Raw genomic sequence first — 26,635 nt, forward strand, 5'->3', positions numbered from 1 at the left:
CAAGCTCTAGCCACAGAAAAGACAAGCAGTTTTAGAATGACATTATTCAGCCCACTTCTGCAAAACACAGTGCACAGCCAAGTAGTCTGTGTGGTGAGATCCAAAGCAAAAGCAAAACATTCAGAGACAACATGGGGACCAAACCATCAATATTTGGACCTCTCTGAGTTTTACAGTGCTGTTCTCCAGCACTAAGGGGCAGGAAATGTTCATGTCACTGAAAATAACATTCAAAATCACACTATAGTAGGGGAAATGTAAATACTAGGGAAAATACACTGCGTCAAAATGTACGTGGGAGGCAAAATTGCCTTTCAAAAGAGAGAAAATAACACTGAAATGCTGGCGAGTTCTCATGAGGACTTTTTGTCAAAACGTGGGGAACTGAACTTTAGTTTGGAAAAATGAGAAACTGAAACAAACTAGGATTGACAGTTTTACCCATATCTAAATACAGGCAGCTGAATCGTGACTGCCTATTTCTTCCTTCCCACCTAACCAGTAGCTGGGGGTGGGGGGTGGGTTAATTTACATCCAGAAAACAGAACTAAAATAAAAGATTAAGCAAAAAACAACAACAACCAGGAGATCAGATCTCTAGCCTCCCACATCCACATCATGATCTGTTTGGGCCCTGGGAAACAGGGACTTCTGAGACAGCAACAAAAGCTCTCCATCCTTAGTTACACAACAGCATCAGCAATTGTAGCTGAATAACTAAGATTGCAAGTCACGCAATCAAAGATATTAATTGTATGAGTTTGAGTTGATTCATTGATTAATGCACTGATTGCAAACATTTTTAATGCTGTCTTTGGGGTGGTTTTTGGTGGGTTTTTTTGGATAATGCATGCATGTGTCACAGCAGGCATCAACTTAGAAGAGGCATACTATCGTACCTGAGAGAAAAAGAGAAATGCATGCTATCTGCAGAGTTTTTCTTTCTTAAATAATGGGTGAGATCTGCCTACCAGTGGAACAGGCTTCTTCTTGTGCAAACAGGCCATTCCTTTCCTCTCCTCCTGCAGCTGACATGCACCCACAAAATTTGCATCAGATGGTTGGGGAATGCATCAGAACAGATTTTTAGGGCAGCAAGCTGCAGGCAGGAGGTCAGAAAGAGGACATCCCACAACATAAGCAGAAGTCCGCCCATGTGACATTGGATTTCATCATTTATTTTCAAAAATCTGCACCCAGTTAATCTAGGACATCTTTTTTTGGTACCTACAAAAATATTTAGCAGTGCAACCCTACACCAGAAAGTAAGTCCTGTTGAATTCACTTTCACAGGTAAGTGGGTAATAGGACTGCAGCCTAAATCACTAATCAGTTGATAAACATTGCAACCCTGTAAATAACACAATAGGCATGGATGCATAATGCATGCACAAAAGCTTTGCATCCATTGTATGAAGACCATCATGCCTACATATGTGAACAGTGTACCACTGGACACCAATACATTGGCCCATGAGAAGCTAAAAAAACCAAACAGTTTGCCTGTCTTCTCTTTCATAGAACTGCCTGTGCCTCTTGTAGACCAAAACATCATATGAAAGCTATGTACCTGCACATTAAGGGTCATGATGTAGTGCTTAGAGCTGTGTTTCTCAAACTTGGGTCTCCAGCTGTTGTTGGACTACAACTCCCATCACCCCGACCACTGGTCCTACTGGCTAGGGATGATGGGAGTTGTAGTCCAGCAACAGCTGGAAACCCAAGCTTTGGAAACACCAGGAGTGCCAGACAAGGACTTGGGAGCCCAGGGTTCAAACCTCCACACAGCCATGAAGCTCACTGGGTGACTTTGGGCCAGTCACTGCCTCTCCGCCTAACCTACCTCACAGGGTTGTTGTGTGGAATAAATGGAGAGGGAGGGAACCACGCATGCCACCCAAAGCTGCTTGGAGAAAAAGTTGGGCTATAAATCAAATAAATAAACAATCCCGAGAACTGTAATTTACCCCTCACAGAGCTATTTGCCAAGGCCCTTAAAAACTACAATTCCCAGGATTCTTGCAATGGGGAGGGGATGTGCTTTAAAATGTATGATACACAAGGGCTGAGGAAGTCTTTTTCACATTTACATTGAGAGTAGCTACTGAAGGCTACATCCTCTTTTCTGTTCCACAATCAGCTGTCATAACTATCCTTAAGCTTCCTCATGTATCCAAAAGTCAGCTTTTATTTCCTCTTCTGAAGCAAAGTTTTGCCTTTCCAAAACAAGCCACAGCTCAAGATTGAAACCAGAGGCAGCAGTCTTGCTAAAGGGACAACACCCTCTGGGCTGACATAGGGAATGGGCAAGTTAAGGGAAGGAGCTGGTAGAGTGTTTGCATGTTCCCCACCCAGAGACCACAGCACATGTCATGGGGCCAGAGAAGGAGGCAGATTCTGCCCGCTGCCCTCACCCTTCTGCCATCACACATTCAGCAGAAAGCCTGAAATGAGCCTTTGCAGGGCTATGGGTTTGTTGCATGGTGGGAACTCTGCACCATTAGGGTGGCAGCTTGCCTGAAGGGCCTTCGTGCCTTTGCAGCTGTCATTGCACAGAGGCGCTTTTTGGAATTTCTCCCCTGAATGCGGAAGGTCAGGGAGTGAGGCCAATGGGCAAAAGCCACCCTTCCCTCTGCACATCCCATAGAAGTGTGGAGAAGATCTGAAAAGGGCGATAGTTGCCAGGAGATGACAACAGTGCTAAAAGCAGATACACTGCGGGTGTAATATATTATGGTGATTTAATTTCAGGGTGTATACTCAAGAATATGGATCCAAGAGATTTTAGAGGCACTTCTCAAGGCAAGATGCCTGGCAACCTAGAGTGGTTGCTGACGGAGAAGTATGTGTGCTTGAATATAAAATAAGCATAGGTACATATTAAATAACTGAGGGAATAAGCTCCTCTTTTCTAGTCTACTGTCTATGGAAATATGGGCTTCTTTAAGGTGTAAGCTTCCTTCAGTTTCCCCTTGATAGCTCAGTTGATGGAGCATGAGGTACTTAATTTGAGGGTGACATTGGGCAAAAGATTCCTACATTGCAACAGGTTGGACTAGATGAATCCTGTGGTCCCTTCTAGCACTACAATTCTATGATTCACTTGTGATTAAATGAAGTTTGTGCTTAGGAGGTTTTTTACACTTTGAAGAAAATATCACACACATACATTAAAAAAGGTAGTCCACTTCCCACTGGCATATTCCAATTTGCTTAGGGCCTATAAAAACACCACAGGAATTGTTAAGTTGTGGGTGAACATATCAGACGACACAGCGATTCTTCAACAGCTCTTGTTTATTCACAGGCCAGAACAAAACTGAACTGAAGGGTTCAGCCAGCCTTAGAGCTCCACTACAACACAGCAGTAACCACTTTCTGTAACTATCCAATCACTGAACGTCACTTTCAATCCCTTATTTGCATATGTGGACCTGAGTGAAAACTATCTACAGTATCCTCCTGATGGCCCAGGGTGAGAACTTCAGTACATAAAGGAATCTTCCCTATCCCCGTCGCCATCAGCACCTTGTCTCAGAGAAACTTCTCCTGTTGTTCAGTTTACCTTGGAAGAAAGAAGCTCCCAGGCAAATGCAGCTCCAGAGCTTTTGACCATTTCATCTTGGGAGTTTCAAGGGTTCTACTTTACAAATTCAGCCCTTAAGTGTTCCACCAGGTTAAGCGCTTAGAAAATGAAAGTGACAGTCAAACTGTAGGGTGGGACTGGTATAATGAAGCCAAAGAACTGGAAGCAAGAGAGGCAGTGGGTATGTCACGTCCAAGAAAGCAGAGAAGCCTGCTGGAAGCGCCAAAGCCATTTCTATCCCTGAACCTTTCCATGCAATCAAGACCATCCACAAACAATTCTGCTTCTGTTCCAGCTTTTGACTGCTCCTTTGTGAGACACAGATTGAGAGGGAGAATATAGTCTCCTCGCTCTGCGTATACAGTGGTACCTCGGGTTACATACGCTTCAGGTTACATACGCTTCAGGTTACAGACTCCACTAGCCCAGAAATAGTGCTTCAGGTTAAGAACTTTGCTTCAGGATAAGAACAGAAATCGTGCTCTGGTGGCGCGGCGGCAGCAGGAGGCCCCATTAGCTAAAGTGGTGCTTCAGGTTAAGAACAGTTTCAGGTTAAGAACGGACCTCCAGAACGAATTAAGTACTTAACCCGAGGTACCACTGTACGAAGAAACAGGAACAGCAGCTTCACAGTGTGCTAAGGAAGCACAGTAACAAACACAGTGAAGCATAATTTCCCCTGTTTCATTTGACACATGAGGAGAGGGAGACATGGAAGGGAAGGAAGCATTGCACTGAGATCAGGCAACAAAACAGTGGCAGGAGAGCAGGGCTGCCCTTTTGCCAAGTCAGGCCATTGGTCCATCTAGCTCAGTGTTGCTGACACTGACTGGAAGCCGCTCTCCAGCGTTTTAGGCAGGAGTTCTTCCCAGTCCTCCCTGAAGATACCAAGGACTGAACCTGGAATCTCTGCAAGCAAAGCATATGCCATACCACTGAGCTTCCCAAGGCCTTCCCACTTCCTACATCTGTAAGCTATGTGAAGCCAGGAAGATGGAAAGGAGGCTCAACGAAGTCAGGGTGTGACTCCCATCAACACTCAGGACTATTTCACAAGGGGCATTCACATATGCTTTTGTTTCGTAGTCCTTTGCATGGTGTGTGTGTGTATTCTCATATTTGCATGATGAAATCATGCCACTTTGCAATGTAATTCTAATGCTGAGGTATAATAGAAAAGAAGGATGCCAACTTTTAAAAAAAGCGCAAAGCCACATCTGGATTTAGGGTGCTGCAAAAAGACAACCAGATGGCAGTCTTCATAAAATCCAAATCCATTAAAATATAAATCAGGCTGATATCTTTTCATGTGACACATAGCACAGAGTCCAGCCACTGGATTTATCAGCAGGAGAAGGGATGCAGCATTTCAAGGGTTTATGTGGAAATCCCTTCCTTCTCTGAGCCACTGCAGAGTGCCAGGGCTCTTGAGAGCAATGGGGTCAAATCCCCCTGCAGTTTTCTGTTGGTTCTTAATTTGTTTTGGTTTTACTAGAAAATGCCCCTTCTTCATTTTGTACAAACCTGTGCTCTGATTTCCCTATTTAGCACTGAAATATCATGTTAGCAATGGATGAATGTATAGCAGAACTGTCAGAGTGCAGGAAAACTTGGCAAATGGGGGGGGGGGGCTTTTTTTGGATCAGGCTACCCCACTGGATGCCCAGCGAACAGCTGTGGCCAAAAATGTGCACCCATTTAATCAGTAGATCGGAGTTATCTACAGTGAGACGTGCAATGGTTACTGTATAATATGTTCTTCATGCAGCTGCCTTTGAAGGGCCTCTGGAAACTTCAGGTTGGTGCAGAATGCAGGAGCAAAGGTGCTCCTAGAAACACTGGTGTGTGGACATATTACTCCCCTTTCAGAATAGCTGTGCTGGTTGCCAATACATGTCCAGGTTCAACCTGAAGTGCTGCTTCACCCACAACATCCTGCACAGACAAGCTCATAGAATTCCATTTAGGTGAGTGTCTGAGCTGGCAAAGAAGACGGGGAGCACTGAGGTTTCCTGGCAGAGGAAATGGCTTTGCTCACTCTGTGGCCAGCACTGAAGCAGACTGGGCTACGGAAGGAGAGCACTCCTCCGCAGCTTACAGTAAACTTGTATTACTTATGAGAAAATAAAGAGTAACACCCACCCACATTGATTTCTGCTTCTTAAGGGCAAAGCTTCCACACTTCAGCAACGTGTCAGAATTATGCATGGATTGCAACACTATCTAGAACAGTTTAAATGACCCTTTAAAACAGGGATGGGGAACCTGTTGCCCTCCAGATATTGTTGGATTCAGTCATCCCCAGCCAGCATGCCCAATGGTCAGAGACGATGGGGAGGGGACATAAGAATAGAATAAGAGACTGTTGAATCAGGCCAACAGCCCACCTAGTCCAGCATTCTGATCTCACAAATGTAGCCAAACAAGCTAGCCACCCCATTATTTATTTATTTATTATTATTATCTATTAGGAATATTTTTTAAACAGCTAAGCATCACAACAACGGCATAGTCGTAGTATACAAAAATGAAACAGCTAAAAGAGATTTTACAAATAATAAGAAGAAAAAGATGCTGCTCCACCAGTAAACGGATCCTGCTGGGACAGCCTGTTAAAACTAAAAAGTTTTTAGCATCTGACACAATACTGCTTTTTACCCTGAAGTCCACAAAGTCTGAATTTTCTTCTTAGCCCTAGATGATTGCCTCTGTGGGACACGGCAAAGGCAAAGCTGCTTGTATGACTGCAAATTCCTCATTACACTTCCCAGTATGGTGTGTGGCTGCAGACCACATTCCCAGGTGACAATTTGGATTGGCACTGATGTCTCTGGGAGTGACTCTGAATGAGCTTTGCAGTGTCCATGACTCAGGCACATTCTCTGCCAGAGGCAGGAATCAGGGGAATTTAGCAATTTGGTTGCCAAAGGATAATCAGTATTAAATAAACAGCAAAACCATAGGGTGGTTTTTTTTTTACCATGCTACTTGAAACGGTCCTTACACAATTTCTGCTGTTTAAAAAACTGATCTCTTATAACATCTCCAGGGGTGCGGGGGAGAGAGAGAAGAATTATTGTACCTGAGTTTCTCAAACGCATCCACAAGGTTAACCACAGAGGTGGCTGTATAGCTCTGCTCCTCCATCGTACTGAGACCTGTCAGTCTGAAACTTGACTTGCTGTTCTGAAGTAATGGTCAAAGCAGAACCCACACGGAGGATGCACTGTGAGTTTTTCACAGCTCAGTCTTTCTGTTGCTTGAGGTATTTCTGAATAATTTCTTTTGAACCACTGGGCAGAATATTCAAATTACTGAACAGTTTGCAAGCAAACTGGTGCCTTCAGTGGTATGTAGGGGGGGAAACCCTTCTGGTTTACCATAAATAGAAAAAAAATATGAGGAAGTACTGAAAAGCAGAACGCTGGCAGAAAATGAGCAAGATTTACAAGGGTATGCAAGGAATGTAAGCCTCTTATTAAGTATATGATTTTATTTTTTTAAGGAAATGTATCAGAAGTGGTCTTTTCATTTAATTCTGGCTCTGCCTTGACTCTTGTTCCGGTCATGCACTGTATCTAATATTTTCTGCTGCAATACAACTTCAACTTGCAATTCCCACCTCTCACCATCAGCAATGCAAGAAAGAAAGAAATTACAATTATTTGTGACAGAATAACTAATTACATATGTAGAATGTAAGATTTTCAGGATTTTGCTCCTTATCTCTTGTAGTCCAAAACATTTGAGGAAGGCTGCTCTAGTCTAGAAAGAATTTCACAAGATCCTGTGCTTGACAAATTTGAACGCCAGGGGGCTCCATACAGCTACTCCAGCATGTACAATAATAGGCAATTCCCAGCTATAGACAATACTGTACATATATAAATTGGCAATTCAATTGCCTAGTCTACAGACAGAACTTCCTGGTTACGTCTAACACCACTTGGAGAGCAATTCTCAGAGGACTAAAAGTAGCAACTGCTCAGAGGAGACAATTGGAAAATTCAGGACTATTATAGTTTTACCTAACACACTAGAGAAGACAGGTTTTCATACTCCTTCTCACTCAGATCTTCCTATGTGAGGAAAACTTGAGATTTTTATTTTTTATTTTAATCTAAAAAAGTGCTCTGCCAATGTTTTTTGCACCCGGACAGGAAGGGAGAAGTAAACTGTCAAATATTATTTCCCCTATATTGCGGCTATAAGAAGGCATGCTGAGGTAGACAATAGTTTACAACAATCCTGCAATGTAGACCAGTATCACATCCATTTCTGCAGACTGAAGCAGAGTGGCAACTCTTGCATATCCAGTTAGCAATCAGTAGGAATGAGATGGAGTTAGGTGGCAAGTGATCTCCAAGTTCCCTGCAATTTAGCCCCCCACATTCTCCCCATATTGCAGGTTGCCATAAACCACTGTTTATTATATGGGTGCAGCCAGGATTTTTGTTAGAGGGCAGGCTTTCGTTGGGAGGGGGACAGAACCTCAGATTTGTATTGATTTATATTGATTGGTGTAGGAGGAAAGCTGCCCCCGTCCATGTTTATTATGATCTCCAAATGAGGGTGAGATGTATACATACTGGCTTAACAGCAACTCTATTAAAAAGACTTTAAGAAACTGTCCTGTTTTCAGTCTTTACTGAAGAAATAAATACAGCTGCTAGTACAAATTTGTGGTACAGGTACACTTGGAAGACTGTAAATTTCTGGTCAGCGCACCTTACGAGGGACACTGAAGAGCTTGAAAAGGTTCAGAAGAGTAGTATGCTTCTGAATATCAATTGCTGGAAACTGGAGGAAGTGCTCAGATCCACTTACAGGCCTCCCATGTGCATCTGGTTGGCCACTGTGAAAACTGGATACTGCACTAGATGGGCCATTCACCTGATCCAGCAGGGCTCTTCTTTGGTAGGGCTGTGTTGTTGACACATGCGCATAGCAAATCTGTGCCCCACAACACCGCACCACCCCGGCCACTGTGTCTGCACGGTCCTGACTTCACCACCACCCTGTCCCAACCCCACCACGATAATAATAATAATAATAACAATAATAATAATAAATTTTATTTATATCCCGCCCTCCCCAGCCGAAGCCGGGCTCAGGGCGGCTAACAACAATAAAATAGTACAACATTCTAAAACCATTCATTCTAAAATTAATTCAAATCAAGTTGATGGCAACCATTGGGCTAGAGATTCTGTGAAGATTGTCAAAGGAGGGTGTCAGGCTGTGCCCTGACCAAAGGCCTGGTGGAACAGCTCTGTCTTGCAGGCCCTGCGGAAAGATGTGAAGTCCCGCAGGGCCCTAATCTCTTGTGGCAGAGCGTTCCACCAGATCGGAGCCGCAGCCGAAAAAGACCTGGCTCTAGTTGAGGCCAGCCTAATCTCTCTGTGGCCTGGGACCTTCAAGATGTTTTTATTTGAAGACCATAAGTTCCTCTGTGGGACATACCAGGAGAGGCGGTCCCGTAGGTACGAGGGTCCTAGGCCGTATAGGGCTTTAAAGGTCCAGATGAGCTTCTCCGTGTTAGGAGGGTGGCTCTGCCGCCCCACGTGGGCTGCTACTGAGAAGCAGTAGGTCTCTCTCACTTGGTACAGCGTGAGACTCTTAATCTCAGTGTTGTGGGTCTGAGTCCCACGTTGGGCAAAAGATTCCAGAATTGCAAGGGGTTGGACGAGACGACCCTCATGGTCCCTTCCAATTCTAGGATTCTATGAATGCCAGTTGGTAGGAATCACAAGTGAGGAGAGTTGTGTGCTCAGGGGTCCTATCTGCGGGCTTCTCATAGCCATCTGGTTGGTTTGTTGTGAGGAGAAGATGCTAAATGAGACGGGTCTTTGGACAGCTCTTCTTCGGATTCCGGTGCAAGAATTCACACACCAAAAGCTGTCAAGAGGCAGAGACGGCCAGTGGAGCAGTTGCACAGGGGTTCACTGTTCAAGATGGACGGACTCGGGCTCACCACACAAGCTTTGCGTGTCTGCAGCTGCAATCCTATGCCCACTTGCAAGAGTTCAGCATGACTTACAACCTGAGTAGACATGCGGAGGATTCTACTGTCAACCAACCTAAACCATCCCACGACTATGTTAAAACAAAGACAGACATGGGGTGCTCTCCTTCACCAAAAACGGTCTCTTCCAACCACCCGTCGAATGCAAGACGGCGCTTTGGCTCTTTCCACACAGACCCGCCGAGATTTTTACCTCTCGAGGATAGTAAAATAGAGATTGTCAAACCAAAAGGCTGAGCGTCAACTCTTTGCTATCTCTATGTTGCTTATCGCCCTAAACAGCTTTAAATGGTTCCGTCCCCTTAATAAGCTGGGGGCTCCTGTCGCCCAAGGGCGCCCTTGGACTCGTTTCCACTAGGTATTTGCCAGAAAGAAACATGCCTGAGAAGGAACCGGGCGCTTCCGACGGCAGCCTTCTACTCTCCCCTCTGCACAACAATGGTATCGTCCAATGGTTACAGAGATAGGGAAAATAGACTTCGAATGGTTCCATGGCTCTGCCTCGGGGTGCACTTCGAGCGCCATATCCCTCCCCGCTTTGGGTTGAAATGACGGCTCGAGCAGAAAACAAACACGGAATCCCGGATCCGTGTCTGAGCAAACACGGCAAGCAGTGGGCTCAGAGGCGTTTTCTAATGCAGACCATGGATCAGACCGATTCCGAGCGCAACTGAGCGTTGAATCGGGGCTTAGCGGGGGTCGCAGAAAGGCCACTCCAACTGCAGACTGCAGTACTGGCAGCTGAAAGCCTCGCTTTCGTAAGGCTCTCTCCCTCCCTGAACATTTTTAAGGGTTCACCACTGAAAATAAAGCTTAAAATCACATTTCTTTCAAATGAAATAACATCTGAAGTAAGAAACGACCCTTTTCCCTGGGTGTTTCTGGATGGATCGCTTCTAACTAAAAAAAGCTCTTGAAACTCTGGTTCATTATTTTCACTGTTCGCCAAAGCCCGCTTTCACGTCCGACCCAGGATGGGGGGGGGTAGCATGAAAATGAACCCGGAAGTTATCGTTATCCGTGGTCACTCTACTATTTTTCTGAGTCTATGCAAGAAAGCAGCCCGTTCCTTCTCCCTGCCGCAGCCCTTCCCCTTGCGTGATGTGATGACGTAGAAGCCCGGTGACCGAAGGGCTCGGTCATGTGACGAGGGGCAAGGACCTGTACGCGGAAGTGCGTTCCCTTGTTGGATGGGGGCAGAGGGGATGGCGGCTGTAACGGTGGGCCCTGGGGTACCTCCCGCAGCCGCTGGGCCAGGAATGGGGCCGGGACCGGCGGATGGGGCCGACGCTCTCTTCGTGGCCTTGAGCGCCGGCTTCACAACCTTGAGCCACCCTCTGCTCTATGTGAAGCTGCTGGTGCAGGTGCGGTCGCATCCGAAAGCCGGTTCCGGGTGGGCAGGCTCTGTGGGCCACTGACGGAGCAGGCAGCCCCAAGAATTTGGGGGTTGCGAAGCAGGGCCCGAAAATTAATTAGAGTTATTGGTATTTGCTGTTTATCTTGGGATGTGCTTCCCGGCATCCCTGGGCAAGTAGGTGCAGCCTTCGTCTTAATTATTGGGGCTGGCCCTAATTAGGGCTCGTTTCCGGGTTTTGTGGTAGGTGTGACCCCTTGCAACAGGTGGCAGAGGGTCAGTACCTCATAAATAAGTTAATCTCCTTTTTGCAATTTAACTAGATATTGTAAAGAACGTTACTGTTCCATTTGCTGTATAAAATGACACTGTCACAACTAAAAATGTGTCTGTGAGGATGATTTGGACTGTTTATCCTTCACCATAAGGGTTCAGAGTGGGTTTGAACGATGCAAAAAGACAATACTAAAATTAGCTATGAGGTACCGGGCCTGTAAATCTTTTAATTCAGTAGAGGGTTGGTGTTGGTGAAACTGAGTAAGAACTGAGAACAAATGGGAAAATGTACCATCTATATAGGATGTAAACTTATGATTGAAGAACACTGGTATGGGGGATTCTTCCAAGAAGCAGATGTTGCCTGATTGGTATCTCTTTTAAAGGTTGGGCATGAACCTCTTCCTCCAACTGTCGGGAGAAACTTGTTGGGAAGAAAAGTACTTTACCTACCTGGCTTTTTTACATATGGTGAGCATACCTTAATAAAAATCCAAGGAAAGTTTGTCAGTACAGTGGTACCTCGGGTTACAAACACTTCGGGCGAGAGACTCTGCTAACCCAGAAGTAGTACCTCAGGTTAAGAACTTTGACCCAGGATGAGAACAGAAATCATGTGCCAGCGGCATGGCGGTGGCAGGAGGCTCCATTAGCTAAAGTGGTGTCTCAGGTTAAGAACAGTTTCAGGTTAAGAACGGACCTCCAGAATGAATTAAGTTCTTAACCCAAGGTACCACTGTAGTTAAATAAGGATAATACAAAACTTAGAAATGATAAGTCAACAGCAGTATAGTGCTGTGATAAATCAGTTCTTTTTTTAAAAAAAGTCTTTTCTGTGAACAAAGTTGGTTTTTTATGAGAATATAGATGCTGCAGGAGGAATACTGCTTAGATCACCTTGATTTGCAATGATCACAGACAAAGACAACAACAAAGTCCTAGCTAAAATTGTATGGTGCACTAGGTTTTCATAGTTGAAACTGGGAGTACTCTCCAGTAGACCTTATCTCCTGAGTAGGCATGTGCTGAATTGCATTATTGCCTTTTAAATCTTGTAGGCAGTGGCCCAATTGCATGTAATGCTAAGTCATACTGTATCTAAGCATGAATGCATGAATATGAAGGTACTCGCAGTAAAAAATAGCTGCTGCTGCTCTAGTCAACATGAAACCATGGTTTGGCACTACTACAGCTGAACCCAGGCACATAGCTAGTCTCACTCCAGACAAAACATGAGCCTGGGTTCAGATATAATGCTAAGCTAAACCATGTCTTCATTTTGAGTAGCTCAGCAGCAAGACTGGGGGAGGAACGAAGTGGCTGTAATTTTTACAGTGAGTACCCACACGCTTAGCCATGGTTTGGCTTAGTATTGGATGCAAACCAGGCCAACACTCTTTATTTCATTTGTATTGCTAGTCATTTTGTAACAGGAAAAAAGTATTGTCTATGCTATAGATTGTATGGCATCATTGTTGGTCCTTATTGACTTAGAAAGGGTTGCATGTGCTGCAAAAAGTGCAGTTTGTTGTGAATAATATCTACTTATATGAATAATGCTAATAATAATAATAATAATAATAACAACAACAATAATATTTCTTATACCCCACCCATCTGACTCGGTTGCTCCAGCCACTCTATGTCACTTCCAACAAAATTACAGAAAAAAACAACAGCAACATACCTAGTGTTAGGCCAGAAAACCCTTTTAAGTTGATTGTACCTTTTTTATTTTGGGACATCCATTTAGATGGATGAGGATTTCATCCTTTTTGTAAATTACTTTGAGGGTTTGTTTGTTTTGCAATCAAGCAGTGTATACATTTTATAAAACTATCAAATTATAAAATAAATAATTTCATTATAACAGATATCAGCTGTGGAAGTGTTACTATGAGTAGTGGTATGATTGTTGAGGATTTAGTTTGCTACTTTCAGCCATACCCCTTATGTGCTTCTCTTAGAGGGATGTTTAGCACCTATTAAAAAAAATTCATTAGCAAACTGTTTTGCATAAAACAGAATTTTAAAAGACAGACACATTTATAGCATGTAGAGAGGCAAAATGTGTATACATCACTGCATGAATCTATAATACTCCTTGCTTTCTATATATATAATGGTAGAGAGCAATCATACTGTGATGTAGAATCTGGGGTTTTTTTTGCTAATGAAGCTTTTTAAATGCATTTCATTGTGATTGTTTTATTGTGTGAAGCATGACAGTCAACTGAAGAGCTAGTCAATACAGCTGTTTAATGAAGATCACTTTGTAGATTTGCTTTTACAGAAACATTTTCTCTCTTTTGAAAAAAAAAATACAGCTAGGAAAAAATACTGCTTTACAGCAACCTGAGGGTTGGAAAAGTGGAATTAGTTTTATATTTCCACTGTAGCAAACAACCATGGCATTATACTATACTAGGAGCACATTTGAGTTTTTCCTCTGTGTCTTACCATCTGATGCTTACCATCTAATAATTTAGGCTCTATGCAATTCCTTTCAAAACGTTTTGCAGATTATAACCTGAACCCTTTGGGGTGGAAGGAGGCAACACAGCTAAGCACGAGTTAAAGGAATCTTCACACTCTGACCTAGCCCAGTAAAATCCAGTGTAACTCTTTAAGGTAGGCAGACCACAGCTGAAAGATTTAGTTGGCAATGTCAGGGTTCTCCTCATTTTACAATGGGATCTTCAGTATCAGTGGATAGTCTAATGCCCTGAGACATGTTATTCGAAATAGATCTTTAGTCAGCTGCAAGTTGGAGCTTCTGAAGACTGACAACGACGAAGATGTGACACCACAATCGTTTATTTCCTAGCCAGACACATTGTGGAAGTGGATGGGAAAAGGGGCCTTTTCCGTGGCCTTGCTCCTCGAATTCTCTCTAGCACTTTATCCACCGTAAGCAGAGGGAGAGTAAAGAAGGTAAGGATCAAATTTGCTCTCTGCACTCAGTGTACTGAAGGCTAGTTGTGAATGACTTTCTTTTTTTAAAGAAAGGTCAGCATTTCATTATAACTCAGGTGTCAGCTGACACCACTGTGGAGTGAGAAGGAATGAGCTTCAAGAGCAACCACCACTGCCACTTCTCTGGTTGTGGCAAACAGCCCCTTTCCTTCAACCAGAGGCAGTAAATCCTTTGCAAGATCCTGAGTTGCTGAGCTGAAAGAGCAGCAGCAGCTGCTGGCCTTATGCTGAACGGAGGCCCTCTGAGCATGTCTTTTAACTTTCCCCCTTTTTCATTCTGTGAACGATTTCCTGAATCCACAGCATTTATTTTTTTTATTACGGTCCTACACTGATGGCCCTCTTGGACCATATTTTAAATTAATTGATTATTAAGTCACCATCAGGCTGCTTTAGGAATGTCTTGAGTGCCTTCAGCCTCCCTAAAATAATGATGTGCTGATCCTCTCTTAGTGACCTTTTATTTCCTGTGAAAGCCTGTTAGTCTGACACTTCTTGGCCTGCTCAGTCTTTGACAGTGGGGCTGTTGATTTCACTTTTCTAATCGTCAGTGACAGCTCCTCATTAAGGATGGGAGGAGTGCTGCTCTGTCTCCTGCCAAGATGAGTTGGCTGCCTTCCACTCCGTCCCCTCCTGCTGTGCACAGGAAAGCTCCGAAAGCTCAACACTGCCTGATTCAGCTCTATGGTTCGGGAGCCTGCGCCGGCTGCCACTCCCTCCCGTCTGTGCATTGCTTGGAAGCGGGAAGAGAGGCTCATTCATGCTCCTTCGGTGCTTTCGAGTCTGGGCCTCCTCATGCTGATTCTCTTCCTGCTAATGATGCTTTAGACACAGGGTGATGAACAGGAGGCAAGTGCATGCTTCCAAGCTGGGCATTTTCAAAGTGGAGAGCAACTTCTCCATTTCTGTGAGGCAGAAAAAGTTGTGTGTGTGTGTGTGTGTGCGCGCGCGCGCACACACACACACACCCCCGACATGGCTCCCTTGCAGCAAGAGCATAGGGAGAAGGGAAGGAAGTTGGGGAAGGGCCACAGCTTGATGATAGAGCACGTGGTTCGCATGCAAAAGGTCAGCGGTTCAACTCTGGGCATTTTCAGGTAGGACTGGAAAAGCACTGGACAGCTGTGGCCAATCCATGTAGACGCTTATCTAGGTTGGCTAATGGACTGACATGGTTCCTACTTCCTTAAGCAGGAAGGGGGAAGCAAAGATGGGGGTGTAAGCTCACTGGGCAAGTCACTATCTTTCAACCTAATCTGTGTAACATAGTGATCCCCCCTCATGTATGGTCCGTTGAGCTCCTCTCCCATTTCCCCCCAGGTATATTATTTATTTGAAATGGGGAATAGGGAGCCTTGGCAACACCCCTAAGAGCAGATGCATCAAGTGCCATTGCTCATCATAGCCAAGTCTCTGAAGGGAGGTGAGCTTAATGTCTGTCCAGGATTTAACTTCCTTCCACAGGGCCTGTAAGACAGAGCTATTCCGCCTGGCTTTCAATTTGAACTTAGCCTGATCTTTTATTCCCCTTCCTTTCCTCCCCCTCCCCTTTTTATGAAGATTACCCACTCTGGGATCCCACAGCTAATTCTCCGCTGGTCTCCTCGCTGGCCCAAATAGGACTAATTTAGCCAACTAGCCCTGGTGGTCATATAATGATTATTGGATGGATTTTCCCCCAAATTGATTTTTGAATTCTGAATTTCTTGTTATTCATGTTTTATACTGTATTTTATGCTGTTTTTTGTTGCATCAATTAAGTGTTTTAAATTTGTTGTTAGCCACCCTGAGCCTGGTTTTCTGAACCGGGAAGGGCGGGGTATAAATAAAAATTTATTATTATTTATTATTTTGTCTTTTAGGCCTTTCCTTTGGAGGATATAGAACATGTTTCTAACAAGGATGATGTGAAAACGTCCCTCCTGAAAGTGGCAAAAGAGGTGGGATCCATTATTGAGCAATCTTTCTTTACTTAATCTTTCACCTAGTGTTTGGAAAAAAGCAACACTGTTTTGCAACTTTGCATTCTAATAAATCTAGGAAAGTTAACATGGTTCATTTCTCCCCAACTTCCTGTAAGGCTAAACCTAGCTTGGAAAACTGCCTTGGGCTAACGCTGTGAGAAGATTGGAAAGGTTGAAAATGCAAACGTGGGGTCAGCCTGATTTCTTAAGATTCTGGCTCTTCTGCCACCCAAGAAATTAAAAGTTAAAGTGAATGGATTTAATCTCACTAAATAATTTCTGTGAGCACAATGGAATTTCACCACCCCCAAATCTTCAGAGGGTAGAGAGAACCTGCAGAGGACATTCGGCAGACGAGTGGGGAGAGGGAAGGGAAGTTCCATTGTCATTGTAGAATTTTTTTCTGCACGTGCACAACCGAGTGTTGCACAATACACTCATGGAAGGGAGTTCCCTTCCTCCCCTTGTGCAACCTGAAATCTGCTCCAGAGGGTCCTCCAATGCTCTGGAAGAGATTTTGAGATGGAGGTGTTGCAGAGGGGAGAAGGGAGAAGTTCTGTTGTTCAAGTAGGAGCCTGCTGTACAAGTTTTGTGGCAGCATTAGATACCATCAAATGATTTTTGAAAATGGCACAATGAGAATATAAAAGACCTGAAAGTGGTCTTCTAACATATATAATGTTGTGAGGCTTGAAAAGTTTCGAAGAAAGCAGAAATTTGCTTCAGACATGGGTATACCTCTGAGGTCAAATTGTTTGTGTTACCGAAGTTTCACAATCTCTCCTCTCTGAATTATCTCGTATACAGTTACATCAGAATAAAGATATGTGGGAGGCAGGTCGTGGCTTGAGGTAATGAGACTCTGGGAATTGCTGCCTTCCGTGTAGCCCCCCCCCCCCCCATTTGTTTTTCAAAACACAAAACTGAAACACTTAAAAGCAATCGGTTTCCCAACACAGTCCTAATGACAGTGTGATCAGTTGCAGCCATGCCATTTCTCAGAAGGTGGTTCATACTGCACTCTGCTTGACCTTCTTCCTCAGACCTCCCATGAGATGATGATGCAGTGCGTATCCCGGGTTATCTCTCATCCGCTGCATGGTGAGTTGTGTGGTCTGCTGTCTTTCAATCTCTTTCTAACCTTGAGGGTTGTTGGGTTTTTGTTTGTTTTTTACAATCAAGTGGTATAACAATTTTGATAAAAAGAAAGACTAGCTTTTAGTTTGTCTCTTGAAGCAATTGTTTTAAACAAAATTCCATTTCATGACATTTTGGTCCTACAGCTTACTTAATAATAGGTGCATGTGCTGAAATGTAAGAGGGATATTCATTCTACAACTGAAGAAAATATTTCATACATCTAACAGGGTGGATTCTGATGAAGGGATGAATAACCTGTGGCCCTCCAGACATTGATGAGCTACAGTTCCAGTCAGTCACAGCCAGCAAGGACCAGTGATCAGGGATGCTGGGTTGTTGTGTGGCAGCATCAGGTGGGCCACAGGTTCCCCATAATCAGTGAAATCTTAGGCAACTTGCTAATGTTTAAGGAGCCACAAGGCGCTCCTTGGGTTTTTGCTGCTAGGGAGGTATGCATTTATATCTCTGTTAAGCATCATGAACTAAGAACTATGACTAATAGAATGCTGCATTTTGGGGGGTGGATTTCGTGCCTCATGTACTGCTTGATAGATCCTGATGAAGTGATCAAATGGTTTGCAACTGCAGTTGCTTAAATGCCTCTGTTTCCCTGCAGTAATTTCAATGCGCTGTATGGTCCAGTTCGTAGGACGGGAAGTGAAGTACAGGTGAGATTGTTCTGCCCTTTGAGAGTTGAACCTGAGAATAATAGTCTTGGATAAACTATTTGCTCAATGTGAACCAAGCAGCACCAGCATGAACAGCTCCCCGTCCTTCCTCTTACTCCACTGTGTCTTTGACGCTACGTATCCATTGTCCCACTAGAATTTTATGTGTTTCAGCATCTTCTCTTTCAGACAAAAAGGAGGTGAAACACCAATACAATTTCGTAATTGTCTCCTTGTGCAGAAATTTAAGATAGTGCAACTATGCAGTCACAATTTTAAGTATTTATTTGCTTTCTATAAAAACATGTATATGATGCTTTGGAGGACATTGTCCACCTAAGAAAGCTCACAATATTGCAAAAACGCAATAAATACAGCACTCTAAACTAATCACAACTAGCAAAGGCTGCAGCCTTAATAGTTATTAAAAGGACCAACAGCTACAGAGACTAATAAAACAACTAAAGAGCACTATAGTATGTACCAATTCTGGAAATAAATTAAAAATTGCAAAAGGCAGCTTGTAAATGATGGCTTTTAAGGGTTCATTTAAAAATCTGCAGCGCGGAGGCCATGCACACTTCTTAGGAGAGAGAGTTCCACCTGAATAGAGATAGCTTGGTTGCCAGCTACCCATCTCCCGGTAACCTCATGCTTAGCTTACTGCAATGCAGCATATACACAGCAGCTTTCAAAAATAATCCAGAAACTGCAGTTGGTCCAAAGTAGGACTACAAGATTCCTTAATTCCTTCTTCAGCAACTCTACTGAAGAAGGTGTCTACGCTAAGCAAAGTGAAGTGGGGGGCTACCAAGGAGAGAGGGCCTTCTGTGTGTTGGCACCCCAGTTGTAGAATGCCCATCTGAGAGAGGCTGGCTCGGTGCCTCCTTAGGGTTCTTTTATCCCCAGGTCAGGATTTTTTTTAAAAAAATCACAGACCTATTAGGTATCTGTGAGTAGGAGTATTCTGAATTGCACTTATGTGCTATTAATATGCTTTGATTCATCCCTGCTGGACATTTTTATGCTGCAAACTGTTATTTTATTATGGTGATGGGAAGCTTTTTTGAGAGAGAGAGACCGGGGGCGGAGGGGAGAGATGCATTCTGAAGAGGGGGTATTTGGTTGGAGGCTGCGTGAGTGGGACTGAAGGTTGCTGTGGGCAGGACCAGAGCTTTCCCTCCCCACAACCCCCTTTCTCGCTCCCTTTTCTTCCCTGGCAATGGAGAGATTACTCCTGGCCAGAGGTCTGAACTGCTGCTTGCTGAGGGCTTTGAAATTAGGCCAAGGGCTGCTGGTTGTCCACCCCTGTGCTAGAATCATAATGCTAATTTAGCAGTTGGTTTGTTCCAAGGAGAGGAAGACAATTCTTCTTTCCCCTGCTTGAAGCATACAAGTAGCAGCTGCATAAATGCGCTGCTGACTGCAGAGGCGTGTGAGAGTTGCTTCCCTGAGTCTTAACCATTTCCTTTCTCAACAGGGGCGTGCTCAGCTCCATTGGGACAATTTGGAAGGAAGAAGGGCTGCTGGGATTCTTTGTGTACGTGAGTCTGTCTGAATTCCTAGCAAACCTTACTCAATCTGAAACTTTTGTTGTTGATCAGTTGCCACACCCTGGGCCAGCAGAACGGGAGGTTGCTGTTCCCACTCCTTAGGATTCAGTTCTGCACTCAACATTTTCCCATCAGGCAGTACATAGGATGCTGCTCCAAATAGGATACTCCTTTGGAATTCTAAAACTCTGCAGGCACATAGCAGAGATAAATTGCGGCCCATCGTGACCAGGCAGTAGTGTCTCCTGTGTGTCACCTAAAACCGATAAAAGGAAATGACTTGGGGCTTCATAGGCAGCACCTCAGCCTTAGAGCTCCTCCCTGCATTATGTCAGAGCCTAAGGCACTTTTTGGAAGGAGTCCCAGACTTACTACTTAAGCAACAATAATTACTAGGAATGGCTTGGTCAAAACAGCAATAAGGAGATCAACAAATCTTATTCTATCTGTGATTACTTTTTAATCAGCACTGAGGTTTCTAAAATGCATCTGTGCTGTAGAATGCCATGTAGAATGAGTTAGTGATTTCCTTTTGAATTAACAGAACTGGAGGATTGGAATCTCTGTATCAGGGTAGGGGTTAACCACATTTTCTGGTTACTCTTGATGAGATTTTTGTCTAAATTGCATCTTTCTTTTTTTTAAAGGCAACAGTTCTGTTTTAAATAGCCACAAAACTCTTGTAGTTTAACTCAAGTCTTTGTTATCCAATTTTCCTTCTTGGTTTTTCAGCGGTTTAGTTCCTCATATCCTAGGAGATGTCATCTTTCTATGGTGTTGCAACCTTCTGGCTCACTTGATCAACACCTACGCAGTGGATGACAACGTGAGTGGTGGGGTTTCTCATCCTGTTGAGTTGCTTGTTGGTTTAGTGCAACAGTGGATCTCTGGGTGATTTGCCCTGAATCAGCACACACACACACACACACACATCTGACTTGTGAAAAAGAATGCTTGGGAGAAAACCAGGAGTGGATTTTTGTATGGAAGGACTTCTAAACTTGGTTTTGATACTATCTTTGAATTTCTGGACTTCTTAATGTATGTCCACCTGACTGAGCTACTATTTTGCACCTGGCACTCATGCTTTAGGGACTACTAGTTAATAATGATACCACAGAAACATATGGGTCAGAAGAACTTAGCAGACTTGCTTATAGCTGAAATAAAACATGCCATGTTTTGATAGCAAAAGTGTGAAGAGAGAGAGAGAGAAACAGGAAATTTTCAATGACTTATTCGGACCTAGGTTGAAGCCTTGATTTGCAGAATGTTCTAAACTGAAGGGGGAGGCGTGTCATCTGTTAGTGAGGCCTCCCTCTGCTTTGTTTCCACAGCTCAAATTGAGCATGGTTTTAAGTAGCTGACAAATCTCAGCAGAGAACATGAGCCTCCCCCCACCCAGCAATACTGTTCTGCTCGTCTGTAAACTTTACAAGCTCGAGCCGTCACCATATAGCAGCCAGGAAGTGCCTTTGCCACATTCTAGCCAACTTTTTCTGTTCAGTGCACATGGCTTCTCTTAAGCATCAGGGATCAAATATTAAGACAGGTGGAGTGTAACTATGGAAAAGTTATTTCCATAGAAGAGCAAGCTGAATTGCCTATACTTATGTAACAGCTCAGCAGTCTTTGTGGAGTTGAGTTTACAATGTCTTCAGTTCAGTGCAGGTATGGGGAACCTTTGGCTGAACTACAATTTCCATCAGCCCCAACAAGCATGGTCAGTGACCAGGGCCGATGGGACTTGTAGTTCAGTGACATCTGGAGGACCAGACGTTCCCCACACCTGGTTTAGTAAGTGCCTCTTGTCAGTTTAAAGCTGTTGCTGCCTGCGTTAGCTCAGATCTGGTTTAGATTATTTCTAGAACTATGCCAGTCTCTTTGCATATTCCATGCATCCTTATTGATAACCGCTGATCTGCTTGTATTCGCTCAGCGTGTGTGATGGTCTGAGCCTGAAGAAACCTCTGATCTCTCTTTGTTTCAGTTCAGCCAAGCCTCTGTGATACGAAGTTACACCAAGTTTGTGATGGGGGTATGTAAGCATTTGTGCCTGTTGGGGGAATTGGTCGACATATGACTTGTTCTCCTCTCTTCCACTGTTCTAGGGAAATCAGTGCACACCCATGTATGACTTTGTATAAGTACTGAGTCCCAGCAACTGGGAACTTCAGATCTCAGGGTTTGAGCGGTTGATTTATGATCCTGACTTAAAGCAATAACTGGCAGCCTTTCTGGCAAGTGTGCCTCAAATGTGGTTGAAAGTATGTAACAGTGCCGCTACAGGCATTATTGCACACTGTAGTAGCTGTAACCCATCCCAGGCCTCTGCTCTTGGCCTCTTCTCATCAGCATAGCTTTGCAGAGGGAGGGAGGCTGTGAGACTTGGCTCACTCCCATATACAGTCATACCTCGTGTTGTGTTCCGCTCATGTTATGGATTTTCAGCTTACGAATGCGGCAAACCTGGAAGTGTTTACTTCCGGGTTCGCCACCCGTGCATGCGCAGAAGCGATAAGCACGCTTCGTGCAAGCACAGAAACACTCAATCGCGCCGTGCACATGTGCAGAAGAGGCGCTCTAGTTGCGGACTTTTCAGGGTGTGAACAGCACCCCGAAATGGATTAAGTCCACAACCAGAGGTACCACTGTACTGGCTCCCACAGTCACTGCCTCTTGCTCCACTAACAATGGTGCTTATGCCACAGGTTGGCCACTTTAAAAAATCTGGTCTGCTTGAGGCGAGGTGAGTTAGATGAAAGGCCCAAGTCTCCTACCTGTAAGTGCTATGAAACTGCAACTGGTGAGTGGCCAAAAAATTGCTGGTCAACCCAGATTCTCCTTGGGCTCGAGAAACTGCCATGCTGCCAAACCAGACTTGAATAAACCCACAATTAATAAAGTGCAAGATGTGGGTGGGGAAACCAGCTGTCATCATAACTTATCCTTAATGCATATGGATCTTTTTCCACGTGTAATTTTTAACAGGCATGTGCAACTCTGTTGTTAAGCATCTTTCAGCTGCAGTTCTTCCTGCCAGTTGATGTATATCTGGGCCTGTTATGCTGCTTTTCTACATAACTGACAGTTAAGCTGCCTCGGGTGAAAAAGTTTCTCTCTCTGCACACTCAAAATATGCTGGTCCTGTCTTGTTGCATGAGGCTTCTTGCTCATTGTTTTTTTTGGGGGAGAGGTGGGGGACAGTGTCTCGCTCTGCCGTATGGAAGGGAATGCCTTAGATATGTCTTTGTTTCAGATTGCTGTGAGCATGCTGACGTATCCCTTTCTTCTTGTGGGAGATCTCATGGCGGTGAACAATTGTGGGTATGTGATTATCCTCTCCCCACCCCCACCCCCAACCAGCGTCATTAATGAAATTTAATAAGTTGGCAAAACTACTTATTCTAGTCATATTTTCCTATACTGAACAGCTTAGCCTGGACATATGCACACACAGCATGAAAAACCGCGCCCTCGCATCCCTGCACGCACCTAAAAAAGTGATTTGGGACAGACAGACTTCAGGCTGATGTGTTTGGAGATGATACACACTGAAGGAACCAGGAGGAAGAGAAGACCTTGGCTGTGTGCATATGTGGAAATAGCCCACAGTTATTATTATTTTTAATAGAATATTTATTAAGGTTTTTAATAATAATACAATAAAGGTAAAAAGAAAAGAAAAAATAAAAAATAATAACAAAAATACAGAAGTAAAAATAATTAAAAAGAGAAAAATAAAACATGCCAATTTCCCATTTCTCATTTTCCTTTAACATGTTTCCCGGACCTCCTCGTACCTCCCTTTTTTGTATTCCAATTCAAATTGTTAGTTCAGCAAATCCTTACCATTAAATTTTAACCTGTTTCTAAACCTGATTCTCATATTTCCTTAAAACATTACAGCTGGAAACCACTTAATTTCTATCCAACATCATTCTAACATATTAATTTTGCAATATTTCTGTAAGTAATCTTTAAATTTCTTCCAATCTTCTTCCAGTTATTTTTGATAGCCAGCCAGCATTTTTAGGTCAATAAACATGAAGTGAACAGCCTCTGTGTCTCTCTCAGGTTTGTGAATGTTCATGGTCATTGAAGGAGATGGAGTTAAGTCGGTGGCATTTTGTAATGTTTCTGCAGCTTGTAGAACAATGAGAGGGTTTGGTTTTCTGTTGCGTATTGCCCCCTTTCTAGAGCAGGGACTGTATATATTTGTGTCTGTCATAACTGAATAAATGAGAGCATCTGAAGGCAGTAATGATGTTGATTCCTGTTTACACCTTGATTGCTTGCTTCTCTCGCCCTCGGTTTGTTCTCTTCCTTGACTGCTCTCTTTGCTGTATAGGTTACTTGCTGGCGTCCCTCCACGCACCCCTGTGTTTTCCTCTTGGATTCAGTGCTGGAGACACCTCAGTGCTCAGGTGAGCAGCTGTGTTTACTCTGAGATGAGTTTAGCCAGAGAAAGTAAAGCTTTGGTTCCTGAGCAGTTCCTCAGTACGGATGGATGGCAGAAGCATGCATCCTTTCTTGTCCTGAACAGAAGTGGATGATTCTTAACTTTTTGCAAATCTGCCTTTGCAAATTTAGCCACAGAAGAAGCAAAATGTCACCCCCAACTCCCCTGCCATTTTTACTCTTTAGTGTTTTCATAATCTTTAAAATCTTGTTCAGACTAACATCAGTAAGGATAATCTTCCCAGTAAAGTCTATTCCTGTGAGATTTGGTGTTGGTCCTTTTACACCACAGTAATATTATGCAGGGTTTCCCTAGACGTGTATAAAATACAGTGGTACCTTGATTCTCAAACTTAATCTGTTCCGGGAGTCCTTTCGACCCCCGGAACCATTGGAAAACCAAGGCGTGGCTTCCGATTGGCTGCAGGAGCTTCCTGCACTCAGTCGGAAACTGCATCAGACGTTCAGCTTTTGGAAACATTCACAAACCGGAAGACTTTGTGGTGTTCGGGAGCTGATTTGTTTGACGACTAAGCCGTTCAGGAACCAAGGTACCACTGTAAGAGGAAGAGGGAAAAATGAATGCATATGGGGGATTACTATTTGTATTTTGCTCCTGGTTTACTGTTGCTGCATCCAGCACCCTTATTTACTATACATTTTTTTTTAAATGACAGCTCTTATAAATGTTGGTTTCCAACACTTCTCCTGTCTTCTTCTCCCTAGGGGCAGCTCTTCAGAGGCTCCAGCCTACTTTTTCGTAGAGCATCTGCACCAGCATATCTTATTGATTAATCTCATCTGGGAGAAAGAGGTCAACCTAGACTCTTGTAGAAGAAACCTTCAATGCTTGCTTTGACATTTCCTTTTTAATTTTGAAGTCAAAGGTGAAAGAGCAAGAGCATCTTCTCCCCAGCAAATTGGACTGGCTTCCTAACTGCACCATGTTGACTGAAGTTGCCAGCTGATCTTGCCAGTCAGGGTGGGGCAGGAGCACTTTTCAGTGCCAGCCAAGCCTAAAGTCCAAAGGGACAGCCTTACTGGAGAACGGTTATAGCTTCTGAAGGCTTGGCATGCACATGGCTCTCTGGAGTCAGGGACACAATGAGAAGTTTGTTTACATCATTCTTTGCACTGCCTAAACCAGCCGAGACTTCAGTTGGTTGCAGTCTCTCCTTGGTGCCATCGTTAGACAAGTAAAATAGAATAGCCATTATTGCATTAGTCTGTGGACCAGCAAAACATTAGACAAATTGGAGAAGCTAAACTTAGCTCTGTCAGCTTTGGCCTCTGCCTCATTGGCTAGCCTACATGTTAAAATCCCAACTGGTTTTAGAATATTTTTCATACTTAGGATTCAGGAGAGCCACAGAAAACGTACCGTAAGTGGCAGTATTATTCGTTTCCTAACAATGACATGCAGAGAGCTGAATCTTGGTTTGACATAGCATCTCTCAGGTCTTCCGCCACCCAGATTTTTCATGGGGTTCTTCTCTTAAGTTGGCACATAAGAGTAATCAATTTTATCTGGGTTTTGAACAACCTGAGCACGGGAAGGGGGTGTTGAACACTAAGAGGGAAGATACATTTCCTAAGGGAACATAACTACAAGCACCTTAAGACTGAGCTGAGTGTTGCTCACTAATGAGATGTTTAAGCCAGAATTGGTATAGCTAGTGCTCTTTTTCTAGAAAAAGAGGTCCTAGAACTCAGCATGAATGCCTCCTTTGTTCTCTCAGAATGGCAACAGCACCCGCCTAATTGGTGCTGGAACTGAGTTCCAGCAAGTTCCAGCTGAAAAAAGCCCCGGGTATAGCATTTGGTGAAGAAACAGGTAGCACTAATAGTGTCCACAGGGCCACATGTGGATACCACATATGTACACTAGGGCTCTTCTGCCACTCATGAAGCCAGGGGACCTTCTGGGGCACACAAGGGGATGCAGCTGGGGGTGAATCATGGTCAAACTGAGATAGCATGTAAGCAAAGAAAGGAAATGTTTTCTCTGGGACAAAAACACACATGTTGTGCTGACCTGTATGTGAATAAGCTTGTCAGACTTGCTGGTCTAGACCTAAGTTCAGCAGTGCTCCCCACTGTGAGATGATGCTGGGCAAGCAAGTCTGCCGTGTTAAGGACTTGTAGCTTTGTTGTATAGAACAGAACGGTTTTTGCACATTGGTTGTCATAGCTAAGGCTGCCTTCTGATCATGTGAATTTGGGCCATGATTAGTTTTTCTAATTTCTGCTTTAGAAGTTCATGTGAGTTGGCTCTGGTTGACATGAAGACTTTCATTATTAGATCAGTTCCACAGTCAAGGGGGTGTCGTGCGGCTACTTCGCCACAAGCATGGCTGACAGTTCAGTCCACAGCCGACTGCTTCCCCCACTTTCTACTTTACCAACAATTTTGAGACTTCTCTGCTAAACTCATATTCTCACCCCACTTTAGTTCTGTGAATTGGTGCTGAGCTTGAGACAAAGGCCAAGCCAACTCTTGTGGTTGTCCACATTGGTTGCTTTGTGGTTGCTTTGGTTCTGCAACTTTTAAACTACTTGATCTTGTATGCCACAACAGTATATAAGAAAGGTCAGTTTATTTGTGAATTGCACTAAAGTAGTGTTTCATTTC

General features: G+C 43.9%; 1 protein-coding gene across 1 annotated transcript; it reads left to right on the top strand.

Moving 5' to 3' along the window:
* Positions 1-10,751: 10,751 nt before the first annotated feature.
* On the top strand, positions 10,752-25,805 carry MTCH1 (mitochondrial carrier 1). The gene is made up of 12 exons (XM_053392957.1): positions 10,752-10,975; positions 11,628-11,712; positions 14,069-14,175; positions 16,080-16,157; positions 17,225-17,282; positions 17,938-17,989; positions 19,470-19,529; positions 20,275-20,368; positions 21,533-21,580; positions 22,802-22,869; positions 23,894-23,969; positions 24,730-25,805. Exons 1-12 carry the CDS (start codon positions 10,802-10,804, stop codon positions 24,796-24,798), a joined length of 969 nt encoding a protein of 322 aa, XP_053248932.1. The 5' UTR covers positions 10,752-10,801; the 3' UTR covers positions 24,799-25,805.
* Positions 25,806-26,635: the final 830 nt, after the last annotated feature.

This window comes from Podarcis raffonei, chromosome 6 (genome assembly GCF_027172205.1).
Source record: "Podarcis raffonei isolate rPodRaf1 chromosome 6, rPodRaf1.pri, whole genome shotgun sequence".
Lineage (NCBI taxonomy): Eukaryota > Metazoa > Chordata > Lepidosauria > Squamata > Lacertidae > Podarcis > Podarcis raffonei.

Excerpts from the sequence above, each read along its gene's own strand:
- MTCH1 (XM_053392957.1), top strand. The coding sequence starts at position 10,802 with ATGGGGGCAGAGGGGATGGCGGCTGTAACGGTGGGCCCTGGGGTACCT. Across the intron at positions 11,713-14,068 it reads ACCTGGCTTTTTTACATATG|CCAGACACATTGTGGAAGTG; the intron begins GTGAGCATACCT and ends TTTATTTCCTAG. Across the intron at positions 19,530-20,274 it reads GGGCTGCTGGGATTCTTTGT|CGGTTTAGTTCCTCATATCC; the intron begins GTACGTGAGTCT and ends TTGGTTTTTCAG.